Genomic DNA, 20,245 nt, shown 5'->3' on the forward strand with positions numbered 1-20,245 from the left:
ATTACCATTTACAATAGCACCCAAAATAATGAAATACTGAGGCATAAATCTAACAAAATATGTACAGGGTTTGTATGCAGAAAACCATAAAAATGATTTAAATCAAAGAAGATCTAAATAAATGAGTGATACTCCACATTCACAGATTAGAAGACTCAATATTCTTAAGATGTCAGTTCGTCTTGATTTTATAGATTCAACACAATCCTAATCAAAATTCCAGCATGCTACTTTGTAGATATCAACAAACTGATTCTGAAGTTTATATGGGAAAGCAAAGGAATAGCCAACCAAATACTAGAGAAAAACACACTTGTGGGACTCACATTATACTATCTGATTTCAACACTTAAAAGCTACAGTAATCAAGACATTGTGGTATTAGCTTAAGAATATACATATAGATCATAGAACAGAATGGAGAGCCCACTAATAGACTCACATATATAGTAGACTTATCTTTAATGTCACAGAGGCAATTCAGTGGAGAAACGATAGTCTTTTCAACAAATAATGCCAGAACAATTTAATGTCAACATATAAAAAATTGAACCCAGATACAGACCTCACCTTTCATAAAAATTAACTCAAAATGGACCATAAACCTGCATGTTATATGCAAAATAATAAAACTTCTGGAATGAACTAATTGGATAGAAGTCAGAATAGTGATTGCTTTTGTTGGGGAGGAGAATCGACCATGAAGGGGCATGAAGGAACCTTCTGGGATGATGAAAATATTCTGTACCTTAATCTTAATGATGGTTACACAGATGTATTCATTTGTCAGTGCTCATCAAGGTATTACTTAAAAAGTGTGCATTTTCCTCTGGGAAGTGATATCTTAAAGTGCTGGTCAAAGTTCCTTCTCTATAATTAATTTTATTTCAAGTCTTACAATAATAACTAAGTGTTTAGTTTATGCCATGGACTATACATGATCTGCATAATTAAATCCTCAGGCAACCCTATTAGGCAGGTGATAATCTCTTTTACAAATGATGAAACTGAGACTTAGGTAAGTAATTCAGCAGAAGTACACATTTAATCTCACACAGAAACCAGGATTGAAACCCAGGCAATCTAACTCCAGAATCCTCACTGTTCATTATGCAATATTCTCTTTGAGCTATATGCAGATTTTTTTCCCTAAAATTTGTTCGGCTGGACTCTTTTTTAAAGAAAAATAATAGGGTATTTTTATATTTCTGATACTGCTGTGTCTTCAAATTCATGAATCTTTTATTTTACAAGGCTTAATCTGCTGTTAATCCCATCCAGTTCCTTTTTTATCTTGAGCCTCGCTGTTTTTAACCTGTTAAATTTTGATTTCGGCCTTTCATGCCTCTACTTAACTTACAATTATAATGGACTTTTAATTTCCTTACCTAATAAATCTGTCATCTCTGTCATTTCTGGGTTAGTTTCAGTTGATGGATTTTTCTTCTCCTTATGGGTTATATTTTCTGCTTTATCACATTCCTGTTAATTTATTATTAGATGGCAAGCATTGTGAATTTTACTTCATTAACTGCCTATTATTTTTGTATTCTGTAAATGTTCTTGAGCTTTGCTCAGGGACAAGTCTAACTTACTTGGAAACAGTTGAATCTGGGGGACCTTGGTTAAACAGGACCAAAGCAGCATTTGGTCTAGGGCTGATTTTCCTCCGCTACGGATTCAAATGCTTCTGAGTACTCCACCGAGGCTGGTATGGAACCATTTCAACCAGGTTTCCTCTCCTGGTGCCATGGTCAGAAAACTCTAAGTAGTAAGCTAGGGCAGTTTTATGACTCAGCCAGTTTGTTTCCCATCTCTCAGAGATCATTCTTCATTACCTTATATCCAGTGTCTCAAATCGTTGGTTTTTATATTTCATTTGATTTTTTAATTGTTTCAGGCAAGATTGCAAATCTGGTCTATTATTTCACCTTAGCCAAAAGCCAGAAGTCTGTTTCTTTTATTGTTAAGTGTTTTTTGTTTTTTTTTAATTTCAGCATTTACCTGCCATGACAGTGGAGCCACAGTTTTAGCATATGCTCCAAAACATCAGCTACTAATATCAGGTGGCAGAAAAGGTTTTACATATGTATTTGACCTTTGTCAACGACAACAGAGGCAGCTTTTCCAGAGCCATGATTCTCCTGTTAAAGCCATTGCTGTTGATCCAACTGAAGAGTACTTTGTTACAGGATCTGCCGAAGGCAATATAAAGGTAAATATAGTTGATGCCACAACATCTACAAAATGAAAAGAAATCTTCAGAAACCTTAGCTCTTTAATCGTAGCGATGACATCAGTCTATTTAAATAATAGTTATATTAATTCCTTTGTAGTCAGCAATGCTAATTGCTATTTAATCTTTCAATGAATGGAATATTTAACTTGAAAATTTTGTTTTTCAGTTGTTTGAAAATATGTTTAATTCATACTAAAACATCAAATTTTCCATGGATATAAACATAATTCAGATATTAGAATTTGTCCTGACTCCATGTTCAGAGTTACATAATTTACTGAATTTAATTTCCAGGGGCTGAGAAATGTATTGATATTTTCTTTTATCCCACATTGCTCGCCATTTTTTCATATATATTATTATCTAGTCACTCAGTCCTAATTCAAGAATTCTGGATAAACCTTGCCTTTAGCAGTTCTTTTCAGAGTCCATTGTGTTGAAAACTTAAGACAGGTTGTTTCAAATGTTAAGCAGCTTGTTAAAAATGTTAAACAGCTTATTAAATATGCAAATTGCTGGGTCTCATCCCAGAAATACTCAGTTGATAAGTAAGTCCAAGACTCAGGGATCTGCATTTTAATAACACACCTAGTAATTTTAATGCAGGGTCTTTTGGCCCTGTTTGGTAATTGGTAAATCAGTTTAGACTAATCTCTGTGTTATTTTAATGGTCAGCAACCCTAGACTAGGGGGGTTTAGTTTCATCGAATTTATTAATTTAAGCACTTATTTAGTAGAATCAGATGGGTTTTTTAAAACCAGCAAATTGTTTTCATAATTCTCAACCAGGAAAAGACTAGAATTATGGAATTTTTAAAAGCCTTTTTCTTAAAATCAAATATATATATATACCAACAGAATTATTTTCCTTCAGTTTGAAACTACTTTCTTATTTGGACTGACTCTCTAGTTTAGAATATGCCATAGTTAGGTTGGTTCTTTTTTATTTGAGACGGAGTCTTACTCTGTCGCCAGGCTGGAGTGCAGTGGCACGATCTCGGCTCACTGCAACCTCCACCTCCCGGGTTCAAGAGATTTCCTTGCCTCAGCTTCCGGAGTAGCTGGGACTACAGGCGTGCGCCACTACACCATGCTAATTTTTGGTATTTTAGTAGAGACTGGGTTTCGCCATGTTGGCCAGGATGGTCTCCATCTCCTGACCTTGTGATCCGCCTGCCTGCCTCTGCCTCCCAAAGTGCTGGGATTACAGTTGTGAGCCACCGCGCCTGGCCTAGATTGGTTCTTTAGTTTGTACTTTGATCCTGTGGTTTATTGTTTAATCAAGGTTAAAAAAAAAAAAGTCTTGGAAATATACAATGTATTCGGAAGCCCTAATTTAACAAATTCATATGCAGGGTAGTATGAATTAATGAATTTCTTAGAGTAAATAAACGTTTAGAAAAATGATCTCCAATAAAACCAGGAAATAAGTTGGTTTCGCTAAACCTAAAATACATGTCCTGAAAGCATTTAAGTTCTTCACATAAGTAAAGATGCTTATAATTTGCTTTACAAACAGGCACATTTATTTCTATAACGGCTGGAAATAACAAAATCTTAGTAAAGTAAGTATCCTGAAATTGTAATAATTGACTTTGTCTTATAGTTAAAACATAGCTTTGCCTGGTCAGAGGGCCTCTAGGTGTCAAGTACTTCCCTCTTTCTAGCTGTTCTGATCCCTGGTGAGCATTCAATAATATAAAGAAGAGATTACCTTACTGTACAACTATACAGCAAAAGCTCTGCTGAGAGATAGGAAACCTTGATTTTAATCCCTATAGTATTGTAAGTTTCTGTAGCATTGTACACTTAACCTCTTTGTTACCTACATTGTTTCTCTTACTCTCTTACTGGATGGATTTTTAAGTATTTTGTGTTAAAGCAATTGGTAAATTACAACACTCTATACAGAATCAAGGTGTCATGATCCTAGGCCTACACAGATTTTTGTCTATTTTTGTTTTGGAAATTCCTTACTGCACAGGAATGTAGGCCTAAAATTTTCATTTGGTTTCTTTTCTTTTCCTTTTTTTTTTTGAGATGGAGTTTCACTCTTGTTGCCCAGGCTCGAGTGCAATGGTCTGATCTTGGGTCACTACAAACTCCACCTCACGGTTCGAAGCAATTCTCCTGCCTCAGCCTCCTGAGTAGCTGGGATTACAGACATGTGCCACCTCGCCCGGCTAGTTTTGTATTTTTAGTAGAGATGGGGCTTCTCCGTGTTGGTCAGGCTGGTCTTGAACTCCTTACCTTAGGTGGTCCGCCCGCCTTGATCTCCCAAAGTGCTGTGATTACAGGCATAAGCCACTGCACCTGGCCTCATTTGATTTCTTAAGGTCATCATCAACCCTAATTTTCCATTTGTTCTTAATATATTTCAGATTTGGAGTCTCTCTACCTTTGGTCTGCTCCATACTTTTGTCAGTGAACATGCTCGGCAGTCCATTTTTAGAAATATTGGAACTGGAGTGATGCAAATTGAGACAGGGCCTGCAAATCACATTTTCTCCTGTGGAGCTGATGGAACAATGAAAATGAGAATACTGCCAGATCAGTTTAGCCCTTTAAATGAAGTGTTGAAAAATGATGTGAAATTTATGCTATAACATTTTTACAATAAGATGTACAATTTATTACCTACATGGAAGTGGCCAACAGATGTAATATACAGTGATCATTCTCTATGCCACAAATTAGCTAATGCTTTCTTGTTTTTATATTTATTTTATGGAGCTTTGCCCTTGATGCACTGATGCCTTAAAAATTAACAAGGTCATTCAGAAGTAGATTACATTGCCTAAAGTAGAATGTGTAAGTAATGCTGTAATAATACATATCATAGTATATTATAATCAGTATGTCATAGTGTTAAAGGTGTTTTGTTTTCTTATTGATACTTTTCCACAGGCATCTCTGCATGAATTTCTTCCACAGTAAAAATACCTTTTTTGTAAAGGCAATTGTACATAATACTCATCACTTAATTCATCACACTCTCACTTCCTTTATTAGCCTTATACATCTCAAACTCTTCTCTTAATTAATGATAGATATTTGAGTAAGAATGAAAAAAATAATGAACATCTTCATTAAAATTGTCATTGAGACGTCAGTGATAAATGAGCCAGATGGCTCATTATGTAAGGTTTTCAGTAGTTTACCCTCTGGAACCCAAGTTATATGTATGTATACGTGTGTGTGTGTGTGTGTGTGTATCTTACACATCTTATTTGAACTTAGTTGTATATATTAGTGAAAACTGTTTTTTCATGTGTTTTTGTGCCATAACAACTATTGCCACCAGAATAACTTTTTTTTGCAACTGTGCTTTTCATTTTTAAAAAATTTTTGAATTCGCATCCTAATTTTCAAGTAAGTTTCAAGGAGACTGTCAGGATTATTATTTTAAAGATTAGATTTAGTCAGATAAGTCTTAGCAGGCAATAAAGTTTCTGTGGTGGCATATATCATGTAAGACACTTAAAGTAAGTTTGTGAATTTGTCAACTTTTTGAGCATCAAACAAATATTTTACTTAAATTTTATTTTATCTTATTTTTAGGTGCTTTTAATCTCAAAATTCTGAAAAGCTAATAGCAGTGTTTTCAGAAACAAATGTGAAAGCAGTCAAATTAAGTAGATACTATTTAGAAATGTAAAATACTCTCCAGATCTACCATTAATAGAAAATAAACTAAACCTTATATTTTATTTTTGCCAAAATATTTTATTATAAAATATGACCAAAATATTTAAAATGCACAATGCTTTTAACTTAAATGTGCTAACCCTGTTTCTGTCTGTTTTGTGCTGTACCTTTTCTGATTCAGAATTATAGAAAACTTGATAAATACTTGATTTTAACCAATGAGACTACAGGCAGATGGGACTAAGTGTTTATGGGACAATTATATACTATTTAACTTAAATATATTTTGTTTAATAGGAGATATATAATAATAGCATTTTATGTAATAAAATATGGGCAACGATTATCTTGGAAATTAAAGAGTCAAAGCAAGGAAATGAAGGGCTGGTAAAATGAATTTTGTAATATCCTCAGGATACTTTTATCTTAAAAGTATGTTGTTAAAGATTTTGTAAATTGTATTTCAACAATTTTAAGTGTGTTGAGCAAGTTGCAGTGAAAACACTGTCATTATGTAGAGAGTTTATATGCACATGATAACCTGTACCTATAAATTGTGCAATAACAATATGTGACTGTTTTGCCATGGAGAAATCTGACAGCATTGCAAACAATAGTATTGTTTGATGTAGTTAACCTTAAGTTATTTTTCAGTAATTTCTTCACAAATCAAGATTCAAACAGCTTTAAACACTTCCAATGAGATAAAATATTTACTATTATGCTTATTAGAACAAAAGGTGTTAAGGATAAACTAAATATTTTAATTGAGCATTTATATGGATAATCATACATTATGTAAGCCCTATGTATTTACATCCAGAGTCATAATATTTTAAATAAACAATCATGCAGAAACTTTTTTAAGGGGTGTACTATTGTTTTAATATCTTTGCCAATTTAGCTGACTTAAAATATGTGACATTTTAAAATCAAGAATTTCTATATTTGTATTTAGTTAATGTAAGGAGGATGGAATAACTTTCCCAAATACCCTGTTCTTTTCTACAGTCTTTTTAAGTTGATAGGTAAGCAGCATTCAAGGAAGGTGGGAATAAAAATTGTTGAAATGTTTTAAGTATAAAATGATATACATATATGTAAAATTTCATTATCCACATTAATGGAGTGGATACATCAAAATACATTTTTTAATTGTGTGTTTCCTAAGAATGTGGCTTTGTGATCGTATAAGGATTCACAACATTAACAAATCTTATTTTCTGATATCTAGGATTTTTCTTAACTAAAACCATGGACCAGTCATCTCCATCCTCCTTTCTTGCTCTTTGCCCTTGCCCTCCCTTCTTTGAAAAAAAAAAAATTTTTTTTAAAAATTGCAGAAATTTCTCACATTGGTCTCAACAATGGAAACACAATACAAAGACACATTCAAAGAAAAGTCTATACAACCTTAGGGTGGAAGTGATCTTTTTAACAAGATTGGAAACACAGACATATTTTACTTAATAAAAAATTTAAATGTCATATGGCAGGGACCAGAGTCAAAGTTAAAACAACAAGTAGACTAGAAAAAATATTTGTATACTAATAGGAAACGTGTCAGTGTCCCTGTATACAAAGAGAAGTTTAAGTTATTGGAGAAGTGGTCACACTGTGAATAAGCAATTCACAGAACAGGACATTGAAAAAGTCAACAAATACAAAGTATGTTCATCTTCATTATAAGGGTTAATGGAATGTTTTTTAAAAAGTATTACTGTAATACTAGTTTTTATCAGATTGGTTTAAGGTTAAATAGTGACAATATCCATTTTGGTGAAGATGCAAGGAAATTGGCAGAAACATTGCTGGCAAAGTTATCTGGGTGTGAATTAAAATCGAATACACGTAACTTTCAGTGAACAACCTTCTGAGAAATTATAAAAATAAAAGCTTCCATGCACAAAAATGTAAGCACACAGATGTTTATTGAAACAAATTCTAGAGGCCGGGCGTGGTAGCTTACACCTGTAATCTCAGCACTTTAGGAGGCTGAAGCAAGCACAGATCACTTGAGGTCAGGAGTTTGTGGCCAGCCTGGCCAACATGGTGAAACCCATCTCTACTAAAAATACAAAAATTAGTGGAGTATGGGGTTGTGTGCCTGTAGTCCCAGCTACTCAGGAGGCTGAGGCAGGAGAACCGCTTGAACCCAGGAGGTGGAGGTTGCAGTGAGCCGAGATCACGCCACTGCACTCCAGCCTGGGTGACAGAGCAAAAGTCTGTCTCAAAAATAAAAAATAAAAAACTGGAAATCTAAATGTTAATTATCAAGTAAATGCTTGAATAAATTGTGGTACATATATGTAATATTATAGAATATTCTCTCACCACTAAAAAGAATGTTAGATATGTATCTGTTGGCCTGAGAAGAGGTTGATGAGGAAAAAAAATTACAGAGCAAAAAATACAATATCCTGTATTGTTTAGATTTTTTAAAATATATATGAACAAAGAAATGCGTGTGGAAAAAATACACAAAACTTTTAGCATTGGGAAAAGGAAGAAGGGTGTAATATTTTTCCAAACTCCTTTAAACCTCACTCAGTAAAGTAATACCAGAGATAGTTTTGTTGAATGTGAGTACATGGGAAAAAATAGCTTTATTTTTAAACCAAGTAGTACTTCATGACTTCGGGAGCTGCTCTGTTGAATAAAGTGATCTGGTGTCAGGAACACTCCTCTTTGAATCGTTGAGATATTTTTGGTGAAATTTATTTAAGCTGAATGTTAAAATGTTACCCTTTGGAGCAGGAGTCCCCAACCCATGGGCCACAACTGGTACTGGGCTGCACAGCAGGAGGTGAGTGTTGGGCAAAGCTTCATGTGTATTTACAGCTGCTCCCCATTGCTTGCATTACCACCTGAGCTCCGCCTCCTGTCAGATCAGTGGAGGCATTCGATTCTCATAGGAGCAGGAACCCTATTGTGAACTGCGCATGCAAGGGATCTAGATTGTGCACTCATTATGAGAGTGATGCCTGATTATCTGTCACTGTCTCCCATCACCCCCAGATGGGACCATCTAGTTGTAGGAAAACAAGCTCCCACTGATTTTATGTCATGGTGAGTTGTATAATTATTTCATCATATATTACAATGTAATAATAAACTGCACAATAAGTGTAATGCGCTTGAATCACCTGAAACCATCTGGCTCCATGGAATAATTGTCTTCCCATGAAACCAGTCCCTGGTGCCAAAAAGGTTGGGGATTGCTGCGTTGGAGTACCTGGAAAAAGCTGGTCATAGATTATTGGAATGTGCCTGTTAGTATTCTAGAAATGTGTGTAGATTTTAGTACAGTTATTTTCAAAGCTGAATCTGTTTTTGAGCTTTCCAAGATGTTTTTTTCTTTCTGCTTGGCTGTCATTGCATATATATGGTCCATTACTCAAGGAACTAACACTGAGAGTGTCACATTGTTTCACAGGGGTCCTTGGAACAAAAACACTTTTAAGTTCTTCCACTGCACATACAGTTGAGTAATAGAAACAATTGGTGTGACAACACATTTCACTCCACAGTGGAAAAAATGCTTTATTCATGGACAATCAATTTTCTATTCAATGTACAGGTATGACCTGTGTAACAGAACTCAGCCAGTATGGTGTATCCCTGGACATATGTTAAATAAGTTTTAAAAATCCTTTGGAATCTACTCTTAGCATCATTTCTGAAATTGCAGCATATTTATTTTCTGAAGCCATACCTTTTTTTTTTTTTTTTTTTTTCAGTTTATTCTGAACACAAGCAAAGATAATTCCTTAAAATAGGATCTGGTTGTCTGTATTTGGGTGTTTCATTCTGTGTTTTGCAGAAAATGCATCAGATTACTATAGCCATTCAGACATGAAGATAAGTAAGCAAGCTACAATACTTGCAATGTATTTTAAGATCTCATAGGGCTTTTTCCTAATGAGAAGCTTTATGACAGGGAGGAATGCCCCATCTGGAGTTTACATTAGAGAAAATTTCATGTGTAGATGGATGTAGCCCCACAAATGAGGCACTTCTTCTGATAATGCAGTTCCACAAGAAACAGCTTAGCAAATGAAGCGAGGGCTAGACTTCACCCCAACACATCCCCCTAATAAGTTATATAAGCATTCACCATGGCCCTGTACCTCATAGTCAGAAGCCCAAGATTCTTATACAGTAATGACAGTCACCTAAATTTCAACTGTTTCACAAATCCCTTTAAAGAAGAAAAAGAACAAATCACTCAGATACCATACCTAAGCATATTAGATGGCAGAGAAGACAGCAACCTTTAAATTACATATAATTTAGGCAATAAACATCTGAGTCTCCCAGACCCCACACTGTAGCAGAAAATGATTGGAAAAGGGGTACATAGAAGAGTGCAGAAGGATTCTACTGGTACTGACACAATATGAACTGGAGTTTAGAAGGAGAGGGTCTCATTCTGAATGGTGAAATAGAACAAATAACTGGCTACTGAAAAATAGAGTTGGAAATTGTATGTGATTAGATGTGAATATTTTGGGAAATTAGTTCGGAAATAGGCCATCTTCAGAGGAACTGATGTCCTTTGGAGGCTTATTGGTGAAGGGAAAAAAGGAAGTAAATGAAGGTGTCATTTAACAAGATATCAAAGAATCCAAAAATATCCTCCATAAAGGTGTGTGATTTTTTTAAAGGAAATCGTGATTCATTTTACAAATAAAGCACTGCGCTCCTGAATGAACAAAACAGCCCCCCACATTCTTTCCTACACTTGTCCATAAGATTGTTTACTATTGTAACGTGAATAGTTTACACCACATGTGAAAAAAAAGTCCACACAAATTTACTCTCAAAACGTTTCTTTGAACATACAAAAACGCTCTAGGCCACGTGCAGTGGCCAGTTCCTGTAATCCCAGCACTGGGAGGCCCAGGCAAGAGGATTGCTTGAGCCTAAGAGTTCAAGACCAGCCTGGGCAACACAGGAAGACCCCCATCTCTACAAATAATTTAAAAATTAGCCAGGCATGGTAGCACGTTCTTGTGATCCCAGCTACTTGAGGCAGGAGGATTGTCTGAGCTGGGGAGGTTGAGGCTGCAGTGAGTAGTGATCACACCACTACTTCAGCCTGGGTCCAAAGTGAGACCATGTCTCAAAAAAAGCGGGGGAGGAGGGGTGGCTCATGTCTGTAACCCCAGCACTTGGAGAGGTCAAAGTGGGAGGATTGCTTGAGTCCAGGAGTTCAAGACCAGCCTGGGAAACATGGTGAAACCCCTTCTACAAAAGAAAAAAAAAAAAATAGAAAAATTAGTCATGCATGGTGTTAAGTGCCTGTAGTCCCAGCTACTCAGGAGGCTGAGATGAGAGGATTACCTGAGCCTGGGGAGACCAAGGCTGCAGTGAGCCATGATTGTGCCACTGCACTCCAGCCTGGGTGACAGAGTGAGACAGTCTCAAAAATAAAAATATAAACCACCGTCAATAATTTCATGAAACAGAGGAAAGCAGTAATTCAAAACATTCTAACTTATTAATTGATCGACAGGGTCTCTTGCCCAGGCTGCATTTACAGGACCTGCATTTACTCAGGAATGAAAACAGCAAAATTATCTCATAAATCAAGGCTAAATTAGAGATGGCCCAAGGGAGAAGAGATATGACTGAAAGCACACACGTAACAGAGAGGACAGAAATTAAATGAGCCAAAAAATGAAGTAAAAAATTGTTGTAGAGAAAATAATAGATAAAGAACACAGACAAATATGCAATGTTTACGGGAAGGCAGAACTCTGGGTGCAGAGCCAGGAGTTGCAATCCCAGAGAGCAGAGCTTTGAATCACAGGGTTATTCTCAGGCCTTGAAGCTGAATGGAATTTTCCCTGCTGTTCTTTGAAATTGCTTGGGACAATGTCAGCACCCCATCAAAAATTACTGGACAGGAACAGAAGCTGAAAAATGTGACTCATACGAGAGAAATATCAGTCAGTAGAAACAGAAAACATGGGCCAGGCATGGTGGCTCACGCCTGTAATCCCAGCACTTTGGGAGGCCAAGGCGGGTGGATCACGAGGTCAGGAGATCGAGACCATTCTGGCTAACATGGTGAAACCCCATCTGTACTAAAAAATACAAAAAAATTAGTCAGGCACGGTGGTGGGCGCCTGTAGTCCCAGCTACTCGGGAGGCTGAGGCAGGAGAATGGCAGGAACCCAGGAGGCGGAGTTTGCAGTGAGCAGAGGTCACGCCACTGCACTCCAGCCTGGGAGACAGAGCAAGACTCCGTCTCAAAAAAAAAAAAGAAACAGAAAACATGGCAGACTAGAAGTTCTGGCACTTGTCTCTCTCACAAGGACAACCAAAACAATGAAAACTACATTTTAGTCTGGGCATAGTGGCTCATGTCTGTAATCCCACTACTTTGGGAAGATGAAGTGAAAGGATCCCTTGAAGCCAGAAGTTTGAGACCAGCCTAGGCAACATAGCAAGACTCCATCTCTACAAAAAATTATTTAAAAATTAGCCAGACGTGAGTGGTGCATTCCTGTAGTCCTAGCTACTAGGGAGGCTGAGATAGGAGTATTGCCCTGGAGTTTGAGGTGTATCACAGTGAGCTATGATTGCATCACTGCCCTCCAGCCTGGACAACAGTGAGACCCTGTCTCAAAACAAAACACAACATTTTAAAAACAACAAACAAAAATAAAACAGAGGGAGAGTGCCAAAGTGTCTCAGAGGAGTAACATAAATCTGGATGGGAACAGAAACAGATGGCCACCTAGAAAACAGAAGAAAACATTGGGCCTCTACCACCCCATTCCCCAACTAGGATTAGCTGAAAACCAGGAGGAACTTCTCTTTTCAATAAGGAGGTAGGAATGAGGATTGTAGCAACTCCCCTCAATACCTTGGACACCAAAAAAAAAAAAAAAAAAAAAAAAAACGGATAGGAGGCAGGACTAAATCACAGCTCCGACTCATACAGAGCAGTGGGTGGAGACACATTGTGAACTCTTGCTCCAAGAACTACTGCAGGAATATACCAGGAAAGATGAGTGAATCCACAGACCCTTTGAAGGAAGTGGATTGTTCCTGCAGGACCCAGGAGATAGCCCAAATACTGTGAGTGCCCAAACTGTGAAAGTGGGAAAGAGGGATCATCTGCCCCTGAACACACACCCTCACTGGGGAACCCGAAGGTTCAGATCATAGGAGAAGGATTTGACCTTACCAGGAGCTAAGACAATTTAGAAAGCCAGGCAAATTACATGGGTAGAGGAAGCAGTGGGAAAAGCCCTGTGGGCTCTCTGGGTCCCCACGAAAGCCATTTCTGACTTGTCTCACAGGTATCCTTGGGAAGGTCTGCCAGAGGAACAGGGAAAAGACCACAGGGAGAAGGAAACCTCCAGCTGAACTTTGTAACAATTCCAACTGAACACAAAGTCTGCTGGCCAGAACTCTGGGGATGGTGTGAATCCAGTGTGCAGACCGATAGGCGGGGAGGAGTGAAAGCCCTGCTTGCTTCCTCACCCAGGAGGCTGGTAGCCTGGGGCAAGTTCTCAGCCCTGCTTGCCCACCGCCTGGAAACCAGCTAGGTGCTGTTGGTTGGGGGGCACGGTGAGAGTGAGATCAGCCTTTTCAATTACATGGGAACCGGGTGAGGCCTGTAACTGCCAGCTTTCCCGCACTTCCCTGACAACCTGCATGACACAGCAGCGACAGCCGTAATCCTCCTGGGAACCTAACTCCATTGACCTGGGAGCCACACCCCCATCCCCAACAGCCACCGCACCAAGCCCTGCCCAAGGAGAGTCTGAACTCAGACATGCCTAACCCTGCCCCTACCTGATGGTCCTTCCCTACCCAACCTGGTAGCTAAAGACAAAGGTCATATTCTCTTGGGAGTTCCAGGGCCCTGCCCACTGGCTGATCCTCCTCTATACTACCACAGCTGATGCTCTCTTGATAGCACCACCTCCTGGTAAGCGGTCAACCAGCACAAAACTAGTGCATTAAACAACTACAACTAAAGACACTCAGAGTCCATTTCACTCATCCGCCACCTCCACAAAAGCAGGTACTGGTATCCATGGCTGAGAGACCTGAAGATGATTCACATCACAGGCCTCTGCGCTGACACCCCCGAGTAGCAGCCCAGAGCCTGGCAGCCCTGCTGAGTGGCTAGATACAGAAGAGAAATAACAATCACTACAATTTGGCTCTCAGGAAGCCACATCCCCAGGAAAAGGGGGAGAGTACTACATCAAGGGAGCACCTCATGGGACAAAAGAACCTGAATGGCAGCCTTGAACCCCAGATTTTCCCTCTGACATAGCCTACCCAAATGAGAAGGAAACAGAAAAACAATTGTAATATGACAAATTAAGGTTCCTTAACACCCCCCAAAAATCACACTAGCTCACCAGAAATGGATCCAAACCAAGACAAAATCCCTGAATTGCCAGAAAAAGAATTCAGAAGGTCAATTATTAAGCTAATCAAGGAGTCACCAGAGAAATGTGAAGTCCAACTTAAGGAAATAAAAAAAATGACATAAGATATGAGGGGAAAAATCAGTATGTATAATTGTGTCAATTAAAAACAATAAAAGCATAAAAGAAAAAAGACTCAGAAATGACACATAATGGAATTAATAGAAAAGGGCTGTAAAACAGCTATTGTAAGTATGCACAAGATCGGAGGAAAAACATTAATGTAATAAAAGCGGATGGTAGAAAGAACTATATTGAACTTTTAGAGATGAAAAATACAATATCTGAAATAATTCACTGGATGGGCTTAATTCTAAAACACTTTTGAAGAAAAGATCAGAGAATTTAAAGACATGGCAAGTGAAGCTATTAAAGAGAAAGCAAACATAGTAAAAAAAAAATTAGAAAAAATACAAGAGAGCAAGGAACACTGATCAATTAATGATGCTATAATACCAAGTGGCATGATACATCTACTTAGAGTCCCAGGAGAATGAAAATAAGAGGAAGAAAAAATACTTTAAAAAATAGCTTTAAAATTTTCCAAACTTGATGAAAACTATAAACCTGAAGATACAGGAAACTCAAAAACCCATAGTTGAGACAAGGTCTGGCTCTATTGCCTAGGTTGCAGTGCAGTGGCATGATGTCATCTCACTGCAACCTCCATCTCCCAGGCTCAAGTGATCCTCCCACCTCAGCCTCCTGAGTAGCTGGCACTACAGGCATACACCACCACGCCTGGCTATTTTTTTTTTTTTTGTATTTTTAGTAGAAATGGGGTCTCTCCAGTTGCCCAGGTTGATCTCGAACTCTTGAGCTCAAGCAATCTGCCCACCTCAGCCTCCCAAAGTGCTGAGATTACAGGTGTGAGCCACTGTGCCTGGCCTCCATAACTGGATTAACACACATACATACTGCCATGATACCTCATAATGGCATTGCTGAAAATCAGTGATAATGAGGAAATGATAAATGTAGCCAGAGAAAGCAATATATTAGGCAAAGAAAAACAATATAAACCAGGCTTTTCTCAGAAATTATGCAAGTCAGAAGACAATGGAACAATACCTTTAAAGTGCTGAGGAAACAACAAAGACAAACAAAAAATCTATATCCAGCAAAAATATCCTTCAAACATGAGGGCAAAACAAAGCCCTTTTAGACAAAAGAAACTAGTGAATTTGTAATTTGTTGCCAATGCATCTGAACTACAAGAAGTATAAAAGGATGTTTTTTAAAGATTCAGTGCTATTCCTGTCAAACTACCAATGACATTCTTCACAAAACTAGAAAAAAACTATTTTAAAATTCATGTAGAATCAAAAAAGAGCCCAAATAGCCATGGAAATCCTAATCAAAAAGAAGAAAACTGGAGGCATCACATTACCTGACTTCAAACTATACCACAGGGCTACAGTAACCAGAACAGGGGAAAGGACTTCCCATCAATAAATGGTGCTGGGATAACTGGCTAGCTATATGCAGAAGATTGAAGCTGGACCCCTTCCTTACACCATATACAAAAATTAACTCAAGATGGATTAAAGACTTACATATAAAAATCAAAACTATAAAAACCCTGGAAGACAACCTAGGCAATACCATCCTGGATATAGGAATGGGCAAAGATTTTATGACAAGGACGCCAAGAAGCAACTGGAACAAAAGCAAATATTAACAACAGTGATCTAATTAAACTTAAGAGCTTCTGCACAGCAAAAGAAACTCTCTACAGAGCAAAGAGACAACCTATAGAATGGGAGAAAATATTTGCAAACTATGCATCTGACAAAGATCTAATATCCAGGATCTATAAGGAACTTCAACAGATTTACAAGAGAAAGACAAACAACCCCATTAAAAAGTGAGCAAAGCATATGAACAGACACTTTGCAAAAGAAGACATACATGAAGCCAACAAGCATATGAGAAAAGCTCAATACCACTGATCATTTGAGAAATGCAAATCAAAACCACAATGGGATACTATTATCATTTTTTGACTTTTTAATAAAATCAAAAAACAACATGCTGGCAATGTTGCAGAGAAAAGGGAACACTTATACACTGTTGGTGGAAGTGTAAATTAGTTCAACCATTGTGGAAAGCAGTATGGCAATTCCTCAGTGAGCTAAAAATGAACTATCATTTGACCAAGCAGTCCTATTACTGGGTATATACCCAGAGAAATATAAATCATTCTACCATAAAGACACATGCACATGTATTCACAGCATGTGAATTATTCACACAGCAGCATTATTCACGATAGCAAAGACATGGAACCAACCTAAATGCCCATCAATGACAGAATGGATAAAGAAAATGTGGTATACATATGCCATGGAATATCATGCAGTCATAAAAAAGAATGAGATTGTGTCTTTTGTGGGAACATGAATGGAGGAGAAGGCAATTATTCTTAGCAAACTAATGCAGGAACAGAAAACCAAATACTGCATGCTGTCACCTATAAGTGGGAGCTAAATGATGAGAACACGTGGACACGAACGAGGGGAACAACAGACACTGGGGCCTACTTGAGGGTGGAGGGTGGAAAAAAGGAGAGGAGCAGAAAAAATAACTATTGGGTCCTAGACTTAGTACCTGAGTGATGAAATAATCTGTACAACAAACTCCTGTGACACAAGTCTGCCTATTTAACAAACCTGCACAGGTACCCCTGAACCTAAAAGTTAAAAAGGAAATGTTAAAACCAAAAAAAAAAAAAAAAAAAAAAGAGTTCCTTTTTTTTTTTTTTTTTTTTTGAGATAGAGCCTCGTTCTGTCACCCAGGTTGGAGTACAGTGGCACGATCTTGGCTCACTGACTGCAACCTCTGCTTCCCGTCTTCAAGCGATTCTTCTGCCTCAGCATCCTGAGTAGCGGGGACTACAGGCATGCGTCACCACGCCCGGCTAATTTTTGTATTTTTAGTACAGACGGGGTTTCACCATATTGGCCAGGCTGGCCTCGAACTCCTGACCTTGTGATTTGCCCGCCTCAGCTTCCCAAAGTGCTAGGATTCCAGGCGTAAGCCACTGTGCCTGGCCAAGAGTTCCTTTTTTTAAGGAGTCAAATTTTTTTAAAAAAGAAAATTAAAAAAGGAATTTCTTCAGGCTAAAAGGCTAAAAGGAATACTTGATGGAAACTTGGATCTACATTAAAAATTAAGAGTCCCAAATATACTAAATAAGTGAGCATATATTTTTAAAACTTTTCTTCTGTTTTAACTTTTTCAAAAGATGGCTGGGCATCGTGGCTGGAACTGGAACCCAGGAGGCAGAGGCTGCAGTGAGATGAGATCGCGCCACCGCAGTCCAGCCTGGGTGACAGAGCGAGACTACGTCTAAAAAAAAAAATATATATATATATATATATAAAATATATATATTTGTTTAAAGCAAAAAATAACTTTTTACAGTTATTAATGCATAAGTAGAAATAAACTGTATGACAATCATAATACAAAGGGCGTTATTTTTAATATCCTTTATGAAGATGATTGTTATGGCTTGAATTGTGTCCTTGACGAAATTCATATATTGAATCCCTAAGCCCCACTGTGACTGTATTTGGAGATAGGCCTTTAAAGAGGTAATTAAGGTTAAATGAGATCCTACAGGTGGGGCCCTAATTCAATATGACTGATTTCCCTGTAAGAACAGAGACTAAAGAGAGAGACAGATGTTTGATATGTGCATGCACAAACCAAAGACCATGTGAGGATACAGCAAGAAAGTGGTCATCTGCAAGCCAAGGAGAGAGGCCTGTAGAGAAACCAGATGTATTACCTCGATCTTGGACTTCCAGCCTTCAGTACTGTGAGAAAATAAATTTCTGTTGTTTAAGCCGCCTGGTCTGTTGTAGTGATCATGTAGTTTTTTAGTTGTGCCAGAACAAACCAAAAGCATTTCCACTGGTCAAATTTACAATAATTTGATCATCAAATGTAGTGTTAATTAAATGTTAAACTTTGTATGCTGTGTAACCAACTACTCCCTAATTTAGTGGTTTAAAATAGCAACCATTTGATAATGTAATGTTCCATGGCTTTGTGAGTCAGGAATTCAGAGGACTCATCTGGGTAATTCTGCTGCTCCATGTGGCATCAAGTGGGGTGGCCCAGTAATAGTCAGCAGGCAGCATAGCTAGTCTGGAGTGCCAAAGACAGGTTTACTAACACACCTTAGAGGGCATGACCAGAAGTATGGGCTCAGGCGGAACTCTCCCTCTACATGTAGTTTCAGGGCCTTTCCATACTGTCTCTTCAACAGGGTCCAGACAATCTTACATTATGGCTTAGGGCTCCAAGAATAAATGTTCCAAGAGATAGGTGAAGAAAACAGTCACTTAAGGTTGGACCTAGAAACTTGCACAATGTCATTTCTATCATATTTTATTGGTCAAAACTTCACAGAGCCCATCCAGCTTTAAGAGAGGAGGCCGTACCCTCCATCTCTGATGGGTAAAAGTGTCAAAGAACTAGTTGTGTCCACCTAAAATCTACCACAGTCCACCCTCTGTCCATAAATTATGTTTCTCTTACATACAAAATAAACTCCCTCCTTATAAAACTCTAGTAGTTTCATCCTACCACATCATCAGGACATTAGGACCAGACTCAAGCCTCAGGATCCCCATTATTTAAATCAGGTCCAAGTATCTATTAGGCTTTTTTTTTTTGAGACACAGTCTCGTCGCCCAAGCTGGAGTGCAGTGGCATGATCTCGGCTCACTGCAACCTCTGCCTCCCGGGTTCAAGTGATTCTTCTATCTCAGCCTCCTGAGTAGCTGCAATTACAGGTGCCCGCCACCACGCCTGGCTAATTTTTGTATTTTCGTAGAGACGGGGTTTCGCCACGTTGGCCAGGCTGGTGTCGAACTCCTCACCTCAAGTAATCTGCCCACCTTGGCCTCCCAAAGTGCTGGGATTGCAGGCCTAAGCCACTGTGCCCGGCCTCTACTAGGCTTCTTAAATGAGGTTTTAAAAGTATGATACCTTTCATTCTGAAGACTGGTGAACTAAAGAGACAAATTGTGTGCCTCCTACACACCAAGCATACAGTGATGAAACAAAGATAGAAGAGCTCTCTCCCATTCAAAAAGGAGGAAACATTAGAATTACATAGCAGTCCCTGGTCCATAGAGATTCTAAAATTTAGATAGGCACGTGTTGCCAGTTCCTTGAATAACCCTTTTTCCTGGGAGTTACTCTCCACAGATCTTGGCTCCTCCCTCTGGGCTTCCCGCCACCCCATCCCCACTCCCAGTCATTCTTCCTTTTCCATAAAAGTGGACCACGGTTTCAACTGATTAGTCTTCTCAGCCTGATTTCTGGCCATAGAAGTTTGAAGGTTCAAAGGCTTCTTTAAATTTTATGCGATTCCTGTCTTTTACAGTTCAATCTAGTAAAATTCTTTTTAAAACTTTGTGGATTTCTTATATATTGAATTATAAACCCCTCCACTCGACAAAAGCCACACCAGTATTTTTTTTTCTGAGACAGGCTATTCTTTACCTTGGGCCACGTGTGAGATTGCTGTGGTGTACCACCTTCAGATTCTTAGAAATCCTAGTGTCTCACAGAAAAGGTCTACATGGCACACCCTTAAATCCTTCTGAGATCTTAACAAAGGGAATAACAACTAAAATCTTGGCTATATCTTTACTTTGAGATCTTTTTTTTTTTGAGACGGAGTCTCGCTCTGTCACCCAGGCTGGAGTGCAGTGGCGCGATCTCGGCTGACTGCAAGCTCCAGCCTCCCGGGTTCACGCCATTCTCCTGCCTCAGCCTCCCGAGTAGCTGGGACTACAGGCGCCCGCCACCATGCCCAGCTAATTTTTTGTATTTTTAGTAGAGATGGGGTTTCACTGTGTTAGCCAGGATGGTC

At 38.4% G+C, this 20,245-nt stretch overlaps 1 protein-coding gene across 11 annotated transcripts in view; it reads left to right on the top strand.

Annotated features, from left to right (window-relative positions):
• DMXL1 (Dmx like 1) overlaps positions 1–17,731 on the top strand; it is a 196,632-nt gene extending 178,901 nt beyond the window's left edge. For 8 of the 11 annotated variants that reach the window (XM_054555852.2, XM_054555854.2, XM_054555853.2 and 5 more), the window contains 2 exons: positions 1,998–2,215; positions 4,621–6,748. In XM_054555852.2, the coding sequence (XP_054411827.1) occupies positions 1,998–2,215; positions 4,621–4,845 (443 nt within the window). In that variant the 3' untranslated portion in view covers positions 4,846–6,748. Of the gene's footprint in view, positions 1–1,997; positions 2,216–3,758; positions 4,261–4,620; positions 6,749–17,596 lie in introns of those variants that run through there. The other 3 variants (XM_063724231.1, XM_054555856.2, XM_054555857.2) reach the window with 3 other exon arrangements.
• The last annotated feature ends 2,514 nt before the right edge of the window (positions 17,732–20,245 follow it).

Source organism: Pongo abelii, chromosome 4 (assembly GCF_028885655.2).
Source record: "Pongo abelii isolate AG06213 chromosome 4, NHGRI_mPonAbe1-v2.0_pri, whole genome shotgun sequence".
In the NCBI taxonomy this organism is placed as follows: Eukaryota; Metazoa; Chordata; class Mammalia; order Primates; family Hominidae; genus Pongo; species Pongo abelii.